At 36.0% G+C, this 13,320-nt stretch overlaps 1 protein-coding gene across 1 annotated transcript; it reads left to right on the top strand.

The window, feature by feature from the left end:
- The first annotated feature begins 618 nt into the window (after window positions 1-618).
- On the top strand, window positions 619-12,637 carry LOC107691300 (homeobox protein Mohawk-like). Its single transcript, XM_016489843.1, has 7 exons — window positions 619-680; window positions 917-1,175; window positions 2,511-2,658; window positions 5,816-5,969; window positions 6,106-6,429; window positions 12,182-12,215; window positions 12,304-12,637. Exons 2-7 carry the CDS (start codon window positions 991-993, stop codon window positions 12,494-12,496), a joined length of 1,038 nt encoding a protein of 345 aa, XP_016345329.1. The 5' UTR covers window positions 619-680; window positions 917-990; the 3' UTR covers window positions 12,497-12,637.
- The last annotated feature ends 683 nt before the right edge of the window (window positions 12,638-13,320 follow it).

The raw sequence follows: 13,320 nt of genomic DNA, 5'->3' as shown, positions 1-13,320 counted from the left end.
GTCAGATATTTCCATGTTCGTGTCCTGTCTTTCCTGTGAGTGAGTGAGTGAGTGAGTGAGTAAATAAATAGCTGCACATTATGCCATTACATTTATTTTTTCCCACAATTTTTACACTATGGGATCTGTTAAGATAGGTTTAATGAATTTATGTTTGCTTGAAGTTGTTGTTGTTGTTGTTGTTTTAGTAAAGGACACCACATAAAGTCTTTTCACCGTATTTTCTAACAAACAGCATTAAACAATAGATTAAAAGCGCCTGTTTTTGCTTCTCTGCTTTAAGCCCGACAGTCCTAGTTGATTACCGGTGCTGAGCTAAGCCTCAACGTTGGATAATTGTGCGTGCATCTATTAATCATTTAGAGTCTAATATCATCCCATATCAACGCACCTATACAATCTTATCCGTGAAAGCAGGTTACATTTGAGAACTCCACTGGAGATGATCCAGTCCCGCTTGCAGCCAGACACACAGTAGCTGAATGGACACGAGCCCGCCAGACTCATTGGGAACGACGAGATTCACGCTGTATTCATGTTCCGGGGTGCGAAACCCTCTAGTGTTGGGTTTATACAGTGCAGAGCCGCAGTTGCTGAGCGCAGTGCTGTTGAATATGAGCAGAGGGGATGGAAGACTGAAATTATAGTCGCTGTAGTTTAGCAACTAACAGGATAACTTTGTAAGTACTTTTACATTTTTAGGCAATTTGCTATAGTTGCGATTGTAATGTTGTTAGATGGTATTTAAGTAGACTATTTAAGTTTTCTTTTTTTTAAACTTAGTATTTAAATACTATTTAAATACTTTTCCCATTGGTCTTATTTATTTATTTATTGAATACATTGTATAATGTATAATCGGTGAATTATGTTGAATTAAAAGGATAACCATTTCAAATAACCCATTCGTTCACAGGGGCATTATTAAAGTATAAGGAAATTTCCTGGACAGAATTTGGAGCTACATTGTCATTTGGCACATGGCAGTTAATGAAAGCTGCGATGAACACGGCAGTCTTCAGTAAGTTTGATCAGCTGCGCTTTGAAGAGAGCGGACAGAATGTGGAGAGAACCAGCAGAAGCTATTTAGAGGTGATTGATGGACAACATTCAGATTTACTGACAAGCCACAAAGTGATAGGTGGCACTGAAGCTCTCAGACACAGGAGAAATGGGTATGTATGAGACAGACAAAATGACCGTGCATGAAACGGTCTAAATGTGACTGAATGTGATTCACTATTAGTTAATGTAGCGTAGCTACTTTCAATGGAGGCAGCCTTTTTTCCTATTCTACCTCCCCATATGTTTAAGTAAATATTCGGGAACAGTGTTGATTTATACTTTTCATATCGGAAGTATAAAAAAAATTTCACTGTTCCCTGTTGAAAAAAACAGCATATGCTGGTTTGGTTTGTTTTGAAGCATGGCAGCTGATTTGAGCTGGTTTAAGCTGGTCCTAAATTAGTCCTTAGGTCATGTGCTGGTCCTAAGCAACTAATTCCTGCTCAGAACCAGCTTAAACCAGCTCATGACCAACTAAAGACCAGCTCAAACCAGCTGCCATGCTTCAAAACATCCCTAACCAGCTTATGCTGTTTTTTTTCAACAGGGTTATCTCTGTTGTAAATGTAGTGTAACAAACCCGTTTTATTCAGCTGGCTAAAAATGAGAAGCAGAATGATGAAGATTATTGAATATTGGCAGTAAAGTGGTGGTTTGAATGTACATGGTTGTTTCTCCTTTAATTTATAGGAAAGCAGTATAGACTACTACATTACTGTATGTGAGATATGTCTTACTCTTAATTAAAGGATGCTGTCATGGGGAAATGACAGAGATGTGAACCTCAACCCCGTACAGTACAAGTAAATTCATTGGGTTATATATTTTGACCAGTCGGTACATCATATGTGTAAGGTAAAGATACAGCAGGAATGTTACACATACTTGGTCTACAGTGACATCTGCTGATTGTCTTGGTGCCGGATAGCCACATCTTCTAATTGGACGTCAACAATTTTCTTTCAACTAGTTTATTAATTTGAGCTGCAATGGTCTGCACTTTGTTTACAGTATCAGTGGCCTCTATTAACACTCATGTAAAATGTTTTGATTATGACAATACAATAATTTGTTTTTATATAGTGTGGTGAGTGGATGCTTTGTTGATGGTTTGTCAAAACTAAAGCCATGAAAAAGCAGTTGTATCTGCCATTAAAAGTCTTATTTGTCAGCTAGTTTTGCACAAAGGATTACAACGAATCCTTATAAAATCAGCAAAGTAACAGCTAGAGGGAAAAATAGATTTGTTAGGCGATAGCATCTGGCAGTAAAGATGACTAATGACATATATTCCATTAAAATTAACAATTATGCTTTAATTTATAATTAGTTGTATGCAACAAACATTGACATCTGCAAATCTGGAATATACAATTACAATTTTGCCTCTCTGTGTTGTTTTACTAATTACAACGTTGCCTCTCTGCGTTGTTTTACTTGATCAGTGGAGGGAAGGTGCGACACAAACGTCAGGCCCTGCAGGATATGGCTCGACCACTGAAGCAGTGGCTCTATAAGCACAGGGACAACCCTTACCCCACCAAGACTGAGAAGATACTGCTGGCTCTGGGCTCCCACATGACCCTTGTTCAGGTGAGGTCAGAACAAACACTGACACTGAAGGAGACTGATAATTTGATCAGATCAGGATGGGATGGTTTTAAGGGAATTCTGGGGTGGATTTGACACGTATATATTATGAAATAAAAACAGGGGTTTACAGCACTTAGAAGTATATATATGTGAAAAAAATCTGATCTTATTAGTTCTGTTAAAATATTTTTAACAAACAACATACACAGCAATGTACAATGGCATTTAAGCCACTGGTGTGTCACAACCCAAAAATGGGTAGCAGGTCTGTTCTGATATAAAACAATGCTGTCAATGTCCTGTCAAGCGTATGTCATTATAATAATTGTGCACATTGTTAGATTTAGCAGTTCATGTTTATATGAAGGATATTTGTGCTTAATTTTTTTATGATAAACAATTCTGGTATTATGATGGGTCATCCTAAAATGTTTAAAGTCAAATCTGGGTTTCAACAGTCAGTGGCATTAAAGGAAAAAGTGCATAAACATTAATTATCTTGCAGGAATGGCCATATTGGTGTTACATAATAATTTTCACGACCTGCGCCTTGTTTGGAGACCCAAATGTACACTGTAAAAAATGATTGTGATTTTAACAGTAAAAGACTGTAAAAATGCTACAGTAAAAACCTGTTAATTCATTAACAGTAAGTTTCCATATTTAGTGAATAAATGTAATTACATTTAACGTAATTTTACAGTAAAATACTGTTAAAAATACGGTTTTTAGAAGTGAAACAGAAAGTCATTGTATAATTTACAGTGAAAAACCATAAATTGACACTCCCAGAATTCCCTGCATGACACTTCATAGTTTGTTTTTGTTGTTGGAATAACATGTTTCTTCTTATTTTTTTTCTTATCAGTTGTGTACATTAGGGTTTAATCTTACATCTAATGTTGTTAAATTAATGTTTATTGCATTATTTCAGTATCATGTGTGTCACCATGATGGGGTTTAGTGTTAGTGTGAATGACACTGTGCACCTTCTATATATAAGTATTGCCCTCCTTAGCTCGTAGAAAAGCTGTTTATAATGAGCTTTGGTTCATCATGTGACTTTCTCATCACCACCAGTTTTTGGTGGTTATTAGTACATTACAATGGTTCAAAACAGATATTAGTACTTCAATGTGTTGGTTTATTAACATTACATCAGTTAATGAAATACGGTATTTTATTGTGAATTTAAGTCAAGTCTGTAAAACCTAAAATGTTGCTCCCATATTTTTTACAGTGAAGTTCTGGCAACCACAGCTGAAAATACCGGATTTTACCGTAAATGTCACAGATTTTTTTTTTACAGTGTATTAATCAGTTTCAGGCCATTTGTATTTTTGCAGTGTCTTAATTTTAACCGGATTTCAAAGACTCTGACTTGGCTAATATAAAAATACCAATTTCTTCCCTATTGTTATTCGCTTCTGTGTTTTGGATCATTGTTGTGTTGCATAAACCATCCTCTTTCAAGTTTTAGATAACAGACAGATGTACTGATTTTCTACTGTATAATTTCTTGGTACAACTTGGAATTTATCAATCCTTCTGATTGTAAACTGTCCAGGCCCAGAGACATCAAAACAGCCCCCACAATATCATATTCCCAGCATCATTTTTCACAACTGGGATGAGTTTATGGTGTTGGCATGTACAAACATATGGCTGCGTAGAACTGGCCAAAATATTCAACCTTTAACTTATCTGTCCACGAACCATTGTTCCAGTGTGGGATATTCTTTAGAACAGGCACCATACTTGGGAGATGGTGGTTCCCTCTCATTTTTAGTGTTTTTCTGATGGTAAACTTACATTACCAAGTACACTAGTAGTCTGCTGAAGCCCACTCATTGGAGTAACAATCATGTTGATTTTTTTTTCCATTTGTAAACTATCGTCCTGATTATGGATGGACGGAGGGCCAAGTCTGGACATTCTTATGCAACCATTCCAGTCTTATGAACTTCAACGGGTCTCTTTCTGAGGTGTACTGAAATCTCTTTTGATTGAGTTATATTACACATAAACAGAATCCTCTCGTGAAGAGCGGGGGACTATTGTGTTTTTGATACTGCAGAGCAGATCAGTCGAAATGCATTGAAATATCGGACTCTAGTATCCTTCAGGGTCACATACTTTTTCCATTGATGATCTTAAATGTTTAACATTTTTAGTCCAATAATTTTATGGCGCTGCAAACTGGTGCATGTGTTATTTGTTAAACAAGTCTGTATTTAATATTGTGACACAGATGGAAAATCTGATATCATTTAGAAATCACTTAAGCAGAAATCCAGAACATCTTGACATGATCCTTGGAATTTTTATTTTATTTTTTTTTAAGAATTGCCCTGTAAAGCAGGCCAGGGAATGCAGGTTTATGTATATCAAAACATAACAAAAACTACCCCCAAATCAGCCTATTATCAACTATCAGATTTCAAGATTTAAGCATTTATATTTCCTTTCGCTTATTTAATTATTATTTAATTGCAAGATTACTTTCTATCATCTGAAAAAAATGAATAAGTATAAGTAAATCTTGAAAAAGCGAATGTCACCATTGCTAAACACATTCTATTTACAGAGTAACTAGATTAATAGACACATTGCTGCAGTGGAAGCAGGCCAGGTGGGTTGCTTGAATAACATACAAGTGCATAAAAATGCATATAACACCTTTCTGATACATGTATTACATGTAATTTCTGCTGCAGACTCACTACTTCATCTGTAAATTTACTGTATGAAATGAATGCATCACTGGTGTAACGGGTAAAAAGTTTGTGACCCCTTCTATTTGGTGTCGGGGGTCATATTGGTAGGGTAGAAATATTGCATTGTAATAGATTATGTAATCAAACATAAGTTGTATGTATTCGTATGTGGGTATTATAAATAAATAAATAAAAATATAATATTTTATATAAATAAAAATAAATAAAATATTAAAATAAAAATCTAAATATGTCAAATCTTCAAACTGCAGACAAAAATCTACCACAACAGCCTAATTCTGAAGAGTGATATAGTGATGAAAAACAGCTAGCTTGACTGAAAACAAATAGACCATGTATTGCATCATTTTTTAACTGTTCATTGAAACATTATGTCAATGCAAGCAAGATAAGCCAATGATTGCGTTTGTATTTTTCAGGTCTCAAACTGGTTTGCGAATGCGAGACGTAGGCTCAAGAACACAGTTCGACAGCCTGACTTGAGCTGGGCCCTACGCATAAAACTGTACAACAAATATGTACAAGGCAATGCTGAGAGACTCAGCATCAGCAGTGATGACACGACATCAGACGGTACGGATTTAGGGCATTTACATATTCTGTAGACATTCCGATGTATTCTGGCCTTTAATGACAAAATGCATTAAATGTGCCAACACTAAAATTGTAAAAAAGTTGTAAAAAATTTTTATCTATTGGTGTTCCACAGATGGGGAGAATCCTTTACAGATTCAGGCCAGTGAATCAGACTATAACAGGCCCACGCACAAGAGCGTTATTCAGGACAGCAGAGGCAAAGGGTTGGGGCGAAGTACAGACCCCTCAGTTTGTGATGATTATGTGTCTCCACCAAAATACAAGAACAGCTTGCTAAACCGCTATCTAAATGATTCCCTTCGGCATGTAATGGCCTCGGAAAATGTTATGGACTCTCGGAAGAGGAACCACTCTGGATCGTTTAGCTCCAATGAGTTTGAGGATGATTTTCTCTCACCATCATCAGAAGCTGAGGCAAACTTCACCTACCGTACAGGTAAGAGCTGCCACAAACTTTCAAGATTCAAAAATGTAATTTAAGGAGGATATTGTCAAGAGAGCTTAAAACATTTTGATGCTTGCCACTGTGCATTTCATCAGAGGCCTTCAAAAAAGTGCTTTTGCCTTTTTTTTGGAAAATATTAGATTAAAAGAAACTATTTTAGTATGTAAGAGGTTAAAGGGATAGTTCTCCCAAAATTTTTAATTGTCATTTTTAAATTCATTTCATGTCTTTGCAAACCTGTATATCTTTCAAAAGAAATTTTTAGGCAGCATATTCACTCTGCTCTTTTTATGCACCATAAAACTGGGCGATACATCTCATGCTCTATACTTAGGGCTGTTTTCTAGGCAAAGCTATTTTATGACTTCATGGGGACTTTGAATGCACTACAGATATATGACAACTTTCACAATACTTACATGGTGTTTTTTTTTTTGGAGCATAACAATCCCTGATCACCATACTCTTTCATTGTATGGAAAAGTGCATAATTCGGCTAAACTCCTTTTTATGTTCTGCGAAAACCACAAAATCACAGATTTTGAACAACGTAGTTTGCTTTGACTGGCTTGCCAGATTTGTCAATCAATATCAAACTATCTCAACTTAACAGATGGACACACAAAAAAAAAACATAAATGGAGACAAACACAATGAAAGATTTTGTGCATCCCATTAGAATTAATAATTAAATTGAATGTAAAGCTGTGGTTTCATACAGTTTGATTAGTGAGTGGAACGTTCTTGGACTCTTAGGTTATAGGAACACCTGCTGATGCCTCATGAAAGAAAATGCATTAGTATTGCCAAAGGAGTTGAGTCTAATTCATCATTAACATAATTCCACCTCAACATTTCTAAATGTTCTACTTCTCTGTTTATTTTGTCTCTGTGCCTTTTTGGAACAGTTCCGTTTTGGGAAAATGAAGGAATGCTCTGCCTTTTTTTTTTTTTTTATGATGAAGTATGAGTCCATAAAATACACAGGTGTTCTATACAATTTATACAATAAAATAAGCATTCTAATAATGCAATCTATAACAATATTATCTGCAGTTATGAGCTACTACAGAGAACAGCTATTTTATGACAATAAGTTTTTGAAATTAAATTTTTTTTTTATTATTTCTCTTTTAGATCAAATAGGCAAGGTGAACTTTACAATTAAAAAATTAGGCTCAGTACAGTGGTGGATGTGTAAAACATGTTTAGCTGTTTACAAAAGTTGCCATTTTTCACAACATTTGAAACATTAGTTAAATTTACTTTTTGATGTGGCCTGTTCAGAAGAACTAGAAAAGATTTTCTGTAATGCATCTGTCTAGATTTTTGCAAAACATGAAAAGGATATTAATACTGATAGAAAGATACAAAGAGCAACATCTCATTTAAAGACTGCCCTATGTTGTACATAAAAAGAGACGGAGAATGTCCAAGCTGTCCTTTTCCATACAATGAAAAAATGACCAGTGGCTGTCAAACTCCAAAAAATACAAAATAAAAAGTTAAATTAAAAAAAGGCCAATGTCAATGCCAAAATCCATGCCAAATGTCACTGAATTTGTGTGTATCTGATTGCACAAAAGAGATTTAAGATTTGTTTTTTTTGAGCTTGACAGCCCCTGACACCATTAATTCATTTATTTCATTTTACATGCTGTGTGACAATCCTGCCCTGATATTTCCTTATGTGTCCAATGGGGGGAGAGTCAAAAAATACAGTTCAGTAATTTGGTAGTTATCATCAGTAAAGGGTCTTGGTAGTTATTTGGGTATTTCAACTAAGCTTGCTCCTAACTTGACATAATAAATGTATAAAGTAACAAAAAAACTGTTCACTCAAAGTCACTGTAAAAAGAGAGGCTGTCAGGAATGTTTCCTACAAATGAAGAAAACAGTTGGCAACTGTTACATTTTTGGTGCTTGTAGAATTGTTCCATTGTGATGCTGTCATTGCAATCAAAAATTTGATTAGCTGAAAATATTTACTTCATTGATTTTTCATGTGGTTACAACAAATCGGTTAATGCTGAAATGTCATTGTTTCATTGAAGCGTGCCTGTGACTTTGAGACACACCTTACAGTTTCCTTAGATGGAAAACTACTTGTTTTCCACAAAAATAGCATGAAACATGGGCAGCGCGCCGACATACAGCGCCATTGCGCTTCGGGTGTCCTCTCTCTTTCTCTCACCCACTTCACTTCCTGTCGACCTATACTGTCCTATCTAAATAAAGGCATAAAACGCCATAAATAAACCTTTAAAAAAAAAAAAGAATGAGCTACTGATAGCTGTGAGAATGGTGCTCAAATGCTTGTGATAGAATTTTAAAGGAGATGAGGGAACATTTACAAGTCTTTTGGCCACTATGAGTCACACAGAGGCATCCCCACAAGGCAGATAGTTCAGTTTTGACAAGAAAAATAAATAAATAAAAATAATAATAATAATAATAATAAAAAGAAGAGGTAATAAAATATGCTGACTCATTTTTATTGTGTGAAAATTAGCAATAGTGGGCTTGTTTATATCTTTTTAGTTGGAGTTGCAATGAAATTGAAAAGTCAAATTGAAAGTACTGATCCTCATTATTTCTTAATGCATGTTCCTGGTCTTATTATGAATGGTTTGTGGTCTATTTGTCTCTTTAAGCCTTATTTAAAATGTAATAACGTGATCTTTCGTCTGTCCAACTTTTCAGCAGACATCACTTGGGCCACTTAGGCTATTGAATCACGTTAACTAAGGGGGCGTTTACACAACACTGTTTTCAACTAAAACTGAAAACGTTTTATGCATTTTGGCCATTCATTTACATGACAGCAGCATTTTGAGGATGTGAAAATGCAAACTTTTAAAAACGTGTTTCAAAGTGCAAGTTTTTGAATTCAGTACATATAATCTTCATGTAAACTACGAAAATGTGAATTCGTGAAAATGTGAGTGCCATGTGAATCCGTATTACATGTTTGTGTAGTGTTTCTTTACAAAGTGACATAGCCAATTACTGACCTAGCATGCATAATATAGCATATAGTCAGTTATTTTTGTTGATCCGTATGAGTGAGGATTGTTTTGACAGCATTGTCGTCTGTATGTAACCCCTCTCTCCCGTCTCTTGAGATCAGGGGAGTGAGGTTTTACCTGCACAGCACCTACTCGCTGGCCTCCGTTACACTCACCCCCCTAAACCTCACTCCCATCCGGGTTACGGCACCAATGTAACCCCTCTCTCCCGAGTCCTCACCGCCACACCATACAACATCTCTTCATTTCCATATCACCAAAAGTTAAGTTCCCTCCCCTACTAGTTGTCATGGTTTTACCCAACACCAGAAAAAGGGGAGCTGTAGTCCTGCACCCTCCTTGGAAGAGTCACAGGAACAGGATATGGTGAGTAGACAGCATGTAAGCTAACTATTCACAGTATTGAAACAGACACGCCATGCTGGTTTCGTCTCCTCACCGCCACACCTCGTTCTTGTTCCGAGTGGGTCTCCGGCATGGGTGGCGGACGCACTAACAAGGAGGCTAAAGACTGCAGCCTCTAGCCTCAGTCGCTAGTGTGTCTCTTGGGATCAGGGGAGTGAGGTTTTACCTGCACAGCACCTACTCGCTGGCCTCCATTACATGTACACAAAAAAAACGCAAAGGAAAATGTTCAGCACATCGTTGTCTTGTAAGCGTACCCTAAGAGCAAGACTCGGGCAGGCACTATTTCTGCATTCATACAGGCTTTTGCATTTAATCCAATCAACTTTTTTTTCTCATTGAATATCCTGTTTTACTTGAAAATATATCACATTACAGAAGTAAAATGGGTTTTGAACAGCTATTCATATCAACTTTAAATGTTAGACTGTGGAATTTTCCAGAATAAAACCACCATGTGGCACATGCTAGTTACAGATTACCTTGCCACATATCCTAAATATTTTGGAATTTTAGAAGATTTATTTTTTTTTCCAGTCAAAATTTAATTCAAACATTTGTTAAGAAAACACAGCACAGTTTTATCTATCTTTTTTCTATATTTGTTTTATATGATCTCAGTTTATTGCTAATGGGGGGGGGGGGGGGGTCAAGTGACTTTACAGGTCAAGTCAATCCAAATCATCTGTGGAAAATAGAAGAGAAGTTAAAAAGATGAGAGACATTCAGTAGCACAAAGGAACCAGAGCCAAATGATGTATTAATGGTTTATAGTAGTTCTTGGCACAAATACTGTTTAAGAAATCCGAGTTGGAGATGTTTTAAGGAAAGAATATTGAAAATAGCATTTTGTGTGCTCATGCCTGTCGTCCAATTTTGCCTCTCATAACTCCCATAAGAGAGATTTTTCGTTTCTGATCTCGATGCTTTCAGCAGAAAAAAAAGAGGCAGCTTTACTATTAACACAATTTATATAGATCTACGAAACAAAGGACGATATTTAAACCCATTCCAAAAGATGACTGTGAAAATAAATGTATAATGTCCATGAATGTTTAATGGATGGATTTCAATTTGTTGGAGCTGTCCTTCCTCATCTAACCAAACATGATGTTTCCTGTCATTCATTTCACACTGCTGGCAATATCAAATAGTGTGAAAGCTTTCATCTTGTGAAGACAGCATATTAACTTATATGATTTAATTTACAAACTTTAAATGCTAGTTAGTTGCTTAGTCAATATTACAATATTCTGTCTTCATTTGCTCACCCTTATGTTGCTCCAAACCCATATTTCTGTCTTCCATATTTCACAAAAGGAGAAATTTTGAAGAATGCACCAGTCATTCTGTTTCAGTCACAAAGCACAGGAATGGAGCTTTCAAGCTTCAAAAAGAACTCAAAAGAGCCATTCAAGTGTGATAAAAGTAGTCCATGCTAATCATTAGATATATATTCTGAGTCTTTTGAAGCTTTATGTGAAGAACAGATCGAAATGTGTTTTAACATCCTTGGCGCTTTGAGAGCACATGAGAGAAATAGTGCTTTCTGAATAATGAGTCCTAAACAGATTGTTCATCTGAGTCAGATCTTTTTAATTAACCAGTTAATCTGCTCCATAAAACTAAATCATTCACAAATATGCCTTTAGAAGACATAGAACATAGAGCACAAGTTGTATGAACTACTTTTATGATGCTGCTTTTGCATTCTTTTTGGAGCTTAAAATCTTCTGCGATTGCATGGACAAAATGTCTCCTTTTGTATTCCAGAGAAGAAAGAAAGTCACATGGGACTGGAACGACATGAGGGTGAGTAAATGATGATAAAGTTTTCAAGTTGGGTGAACTGTTTCTTTAACGCAACGTCACTACCATTTAAAAAGTCTTTAGTCAAAGGAAAAGGTGTAATAATTTTAAAAATGCAAATCAGTTGCAGAGTGGTGGAACAACGTGTCTGTTTCTGACACAGACCAGATATGCTTTTTCCATCTCGAGAGTGCAGGGGAAGCATAATTGCATTTGTTTTGGCTGGAGCGCATGAATGTGGCTGTAGGCACAGCCTGCAGAGCTACACTTAAATCTCCCTGAGCTCGACAAACACCCACTTACTCACCCATGTACATACATGCACATGTGAAAACATGTTTACTCATCAGTTCCATCAATATGGGGAGAGTAGCTCAGGGATATTTCATTAGCAGCATAAATGATGTGCCAGCTTTTGGCCAAGTAGCTTTTGTGGCTACTCTAAAATCTGGTTTGAACATCCAGATTATAACTCATTTCATCAAACTGTATTTTTTCAGTGACGTTGGACTGTGGCACAAGCCAAAGCGAGAGGTAAGAATGCTGTTGCCTAATGAATCACAAGGTTTTTAAGCACTGCTAAAAACTCCCCATTAACCATTTCCTCTCCATTTGGCAACAGAGGTGCTTGTAAAGGCGGCGGAGGAGGAAATAACGAGACTTACTGGAAAGAGCTCCATGCCGCCATGGCCCTAACCAACCTGGCCCGAGGGAAGGAGAGCTCAACGCCGGGCACCACCAGCTGTATCATCCAGAAGTCTTCCCATATAGCAGAGATTAAGACTGTCAAAGTGCCCATACAACCCCGACATTAGTGGCTAACAGACTGGACAGGGGTCTGTTACTAGGTCATAATTGCTAAAAGACTACCTGAACACTTTAGTATGTACTACATGCAATAATTTTGTTGAAAATGATCCACAACAGCCTTTTCTGGGGAAAAAAATACATGTTGATTGACCAATGTGCCTATTTTTTCTCTTTTTTAAAAAAAGAGAAAATTTTCTATTTTTTTTACCACTGTCTGATGAAAAAATGACATAGTAAATAAAGTTTGATGTGTGGACGATCACTACCACTAAACACAGAAGCACAAAAAAATTCTCATTCTGATTTATACATTTCTGAAATACAATTTAAATAATTTACAGGTTAAGATAAAAAATATTTTTTTGTCAGTGGCTAAAATGTAATATATTCATATATGTATTCATTTTTTCTAAGTTATGCTAATTTTATTTTATTTTGAATTGACACAGGATTATTGTCATCCTATGGCAATGGCATATACATGTGGATTCTTGTGTTTAAGTATGGCATATAGAGGAAGTTTCTATTTCTTTTTTATACTCTATCTATGAGTGAAGCAACCATTTTTTGGAACAAACCTTGGTTTGTTATTGGATAGCTTTTAATTTCATTTGGGTCATTGCCTGTGAAGATTATCGTGCAAAATACAGTCAGATGAGAGCAAATAAAGTTTTTTAAAGTTGTGCTTTGATCAAATTTGCTCCTCTCATTCCCTCAAGGTAAAAAATAGAAAAAGTACTTGTGAGATCAAATTTAAAATAAGAAATACAGTCACATTGTGGGATGCATAATCACACTGTGTTATATAAAGTTACAGTTATCAGAAATA

This window comes from Sinocyclocheilus anshuiensis, unplaced genomic scaffold (genome assembly GCF_001515605.1).
Source record: "Sinocyclocheilus anshuiensis isolate Anshui unplaced genomic scaffold, SAMN03320099.WGS_v1.1 scaffold894, whole genome shotgun sequence".
NCBI classification, from domain to species: domain Eukaryota; kingdom Metazoa; phylum Chordata; class Actinopteri; order Cypriniformes; family Cyprinidae; genus Sinocyclocheilus; species Sinocyclocheilus anshuiensis.
Note: the sequence above shows the minus strand (reverse complement) of the source record. Positions and strands in the feature narration are given on the sequence as shown.

Coding starts and splice junctions, on each gene's coding strand:
- LOC107691300 (XM_016489843.1), top strand. CDS start 991: ATGAAAGCTGCGATGAACACGGCAGTCTTCAGTAAGTTTGATCAGCTG. Junction 2,659..5,815: donor CCCACATGACCCTTGTTCAG/GTGAGGTCAGAA, acceptor TGTATTTTTCAG/GTCTCAAACTGGTTTGCGAA. Junction 5,970..6,105: donor TGATGACACGACATCAGACG/GTACGGATTTAG, acceptor GGTGTTCCACAG/ATGGGGAGAATCCTTTACAG.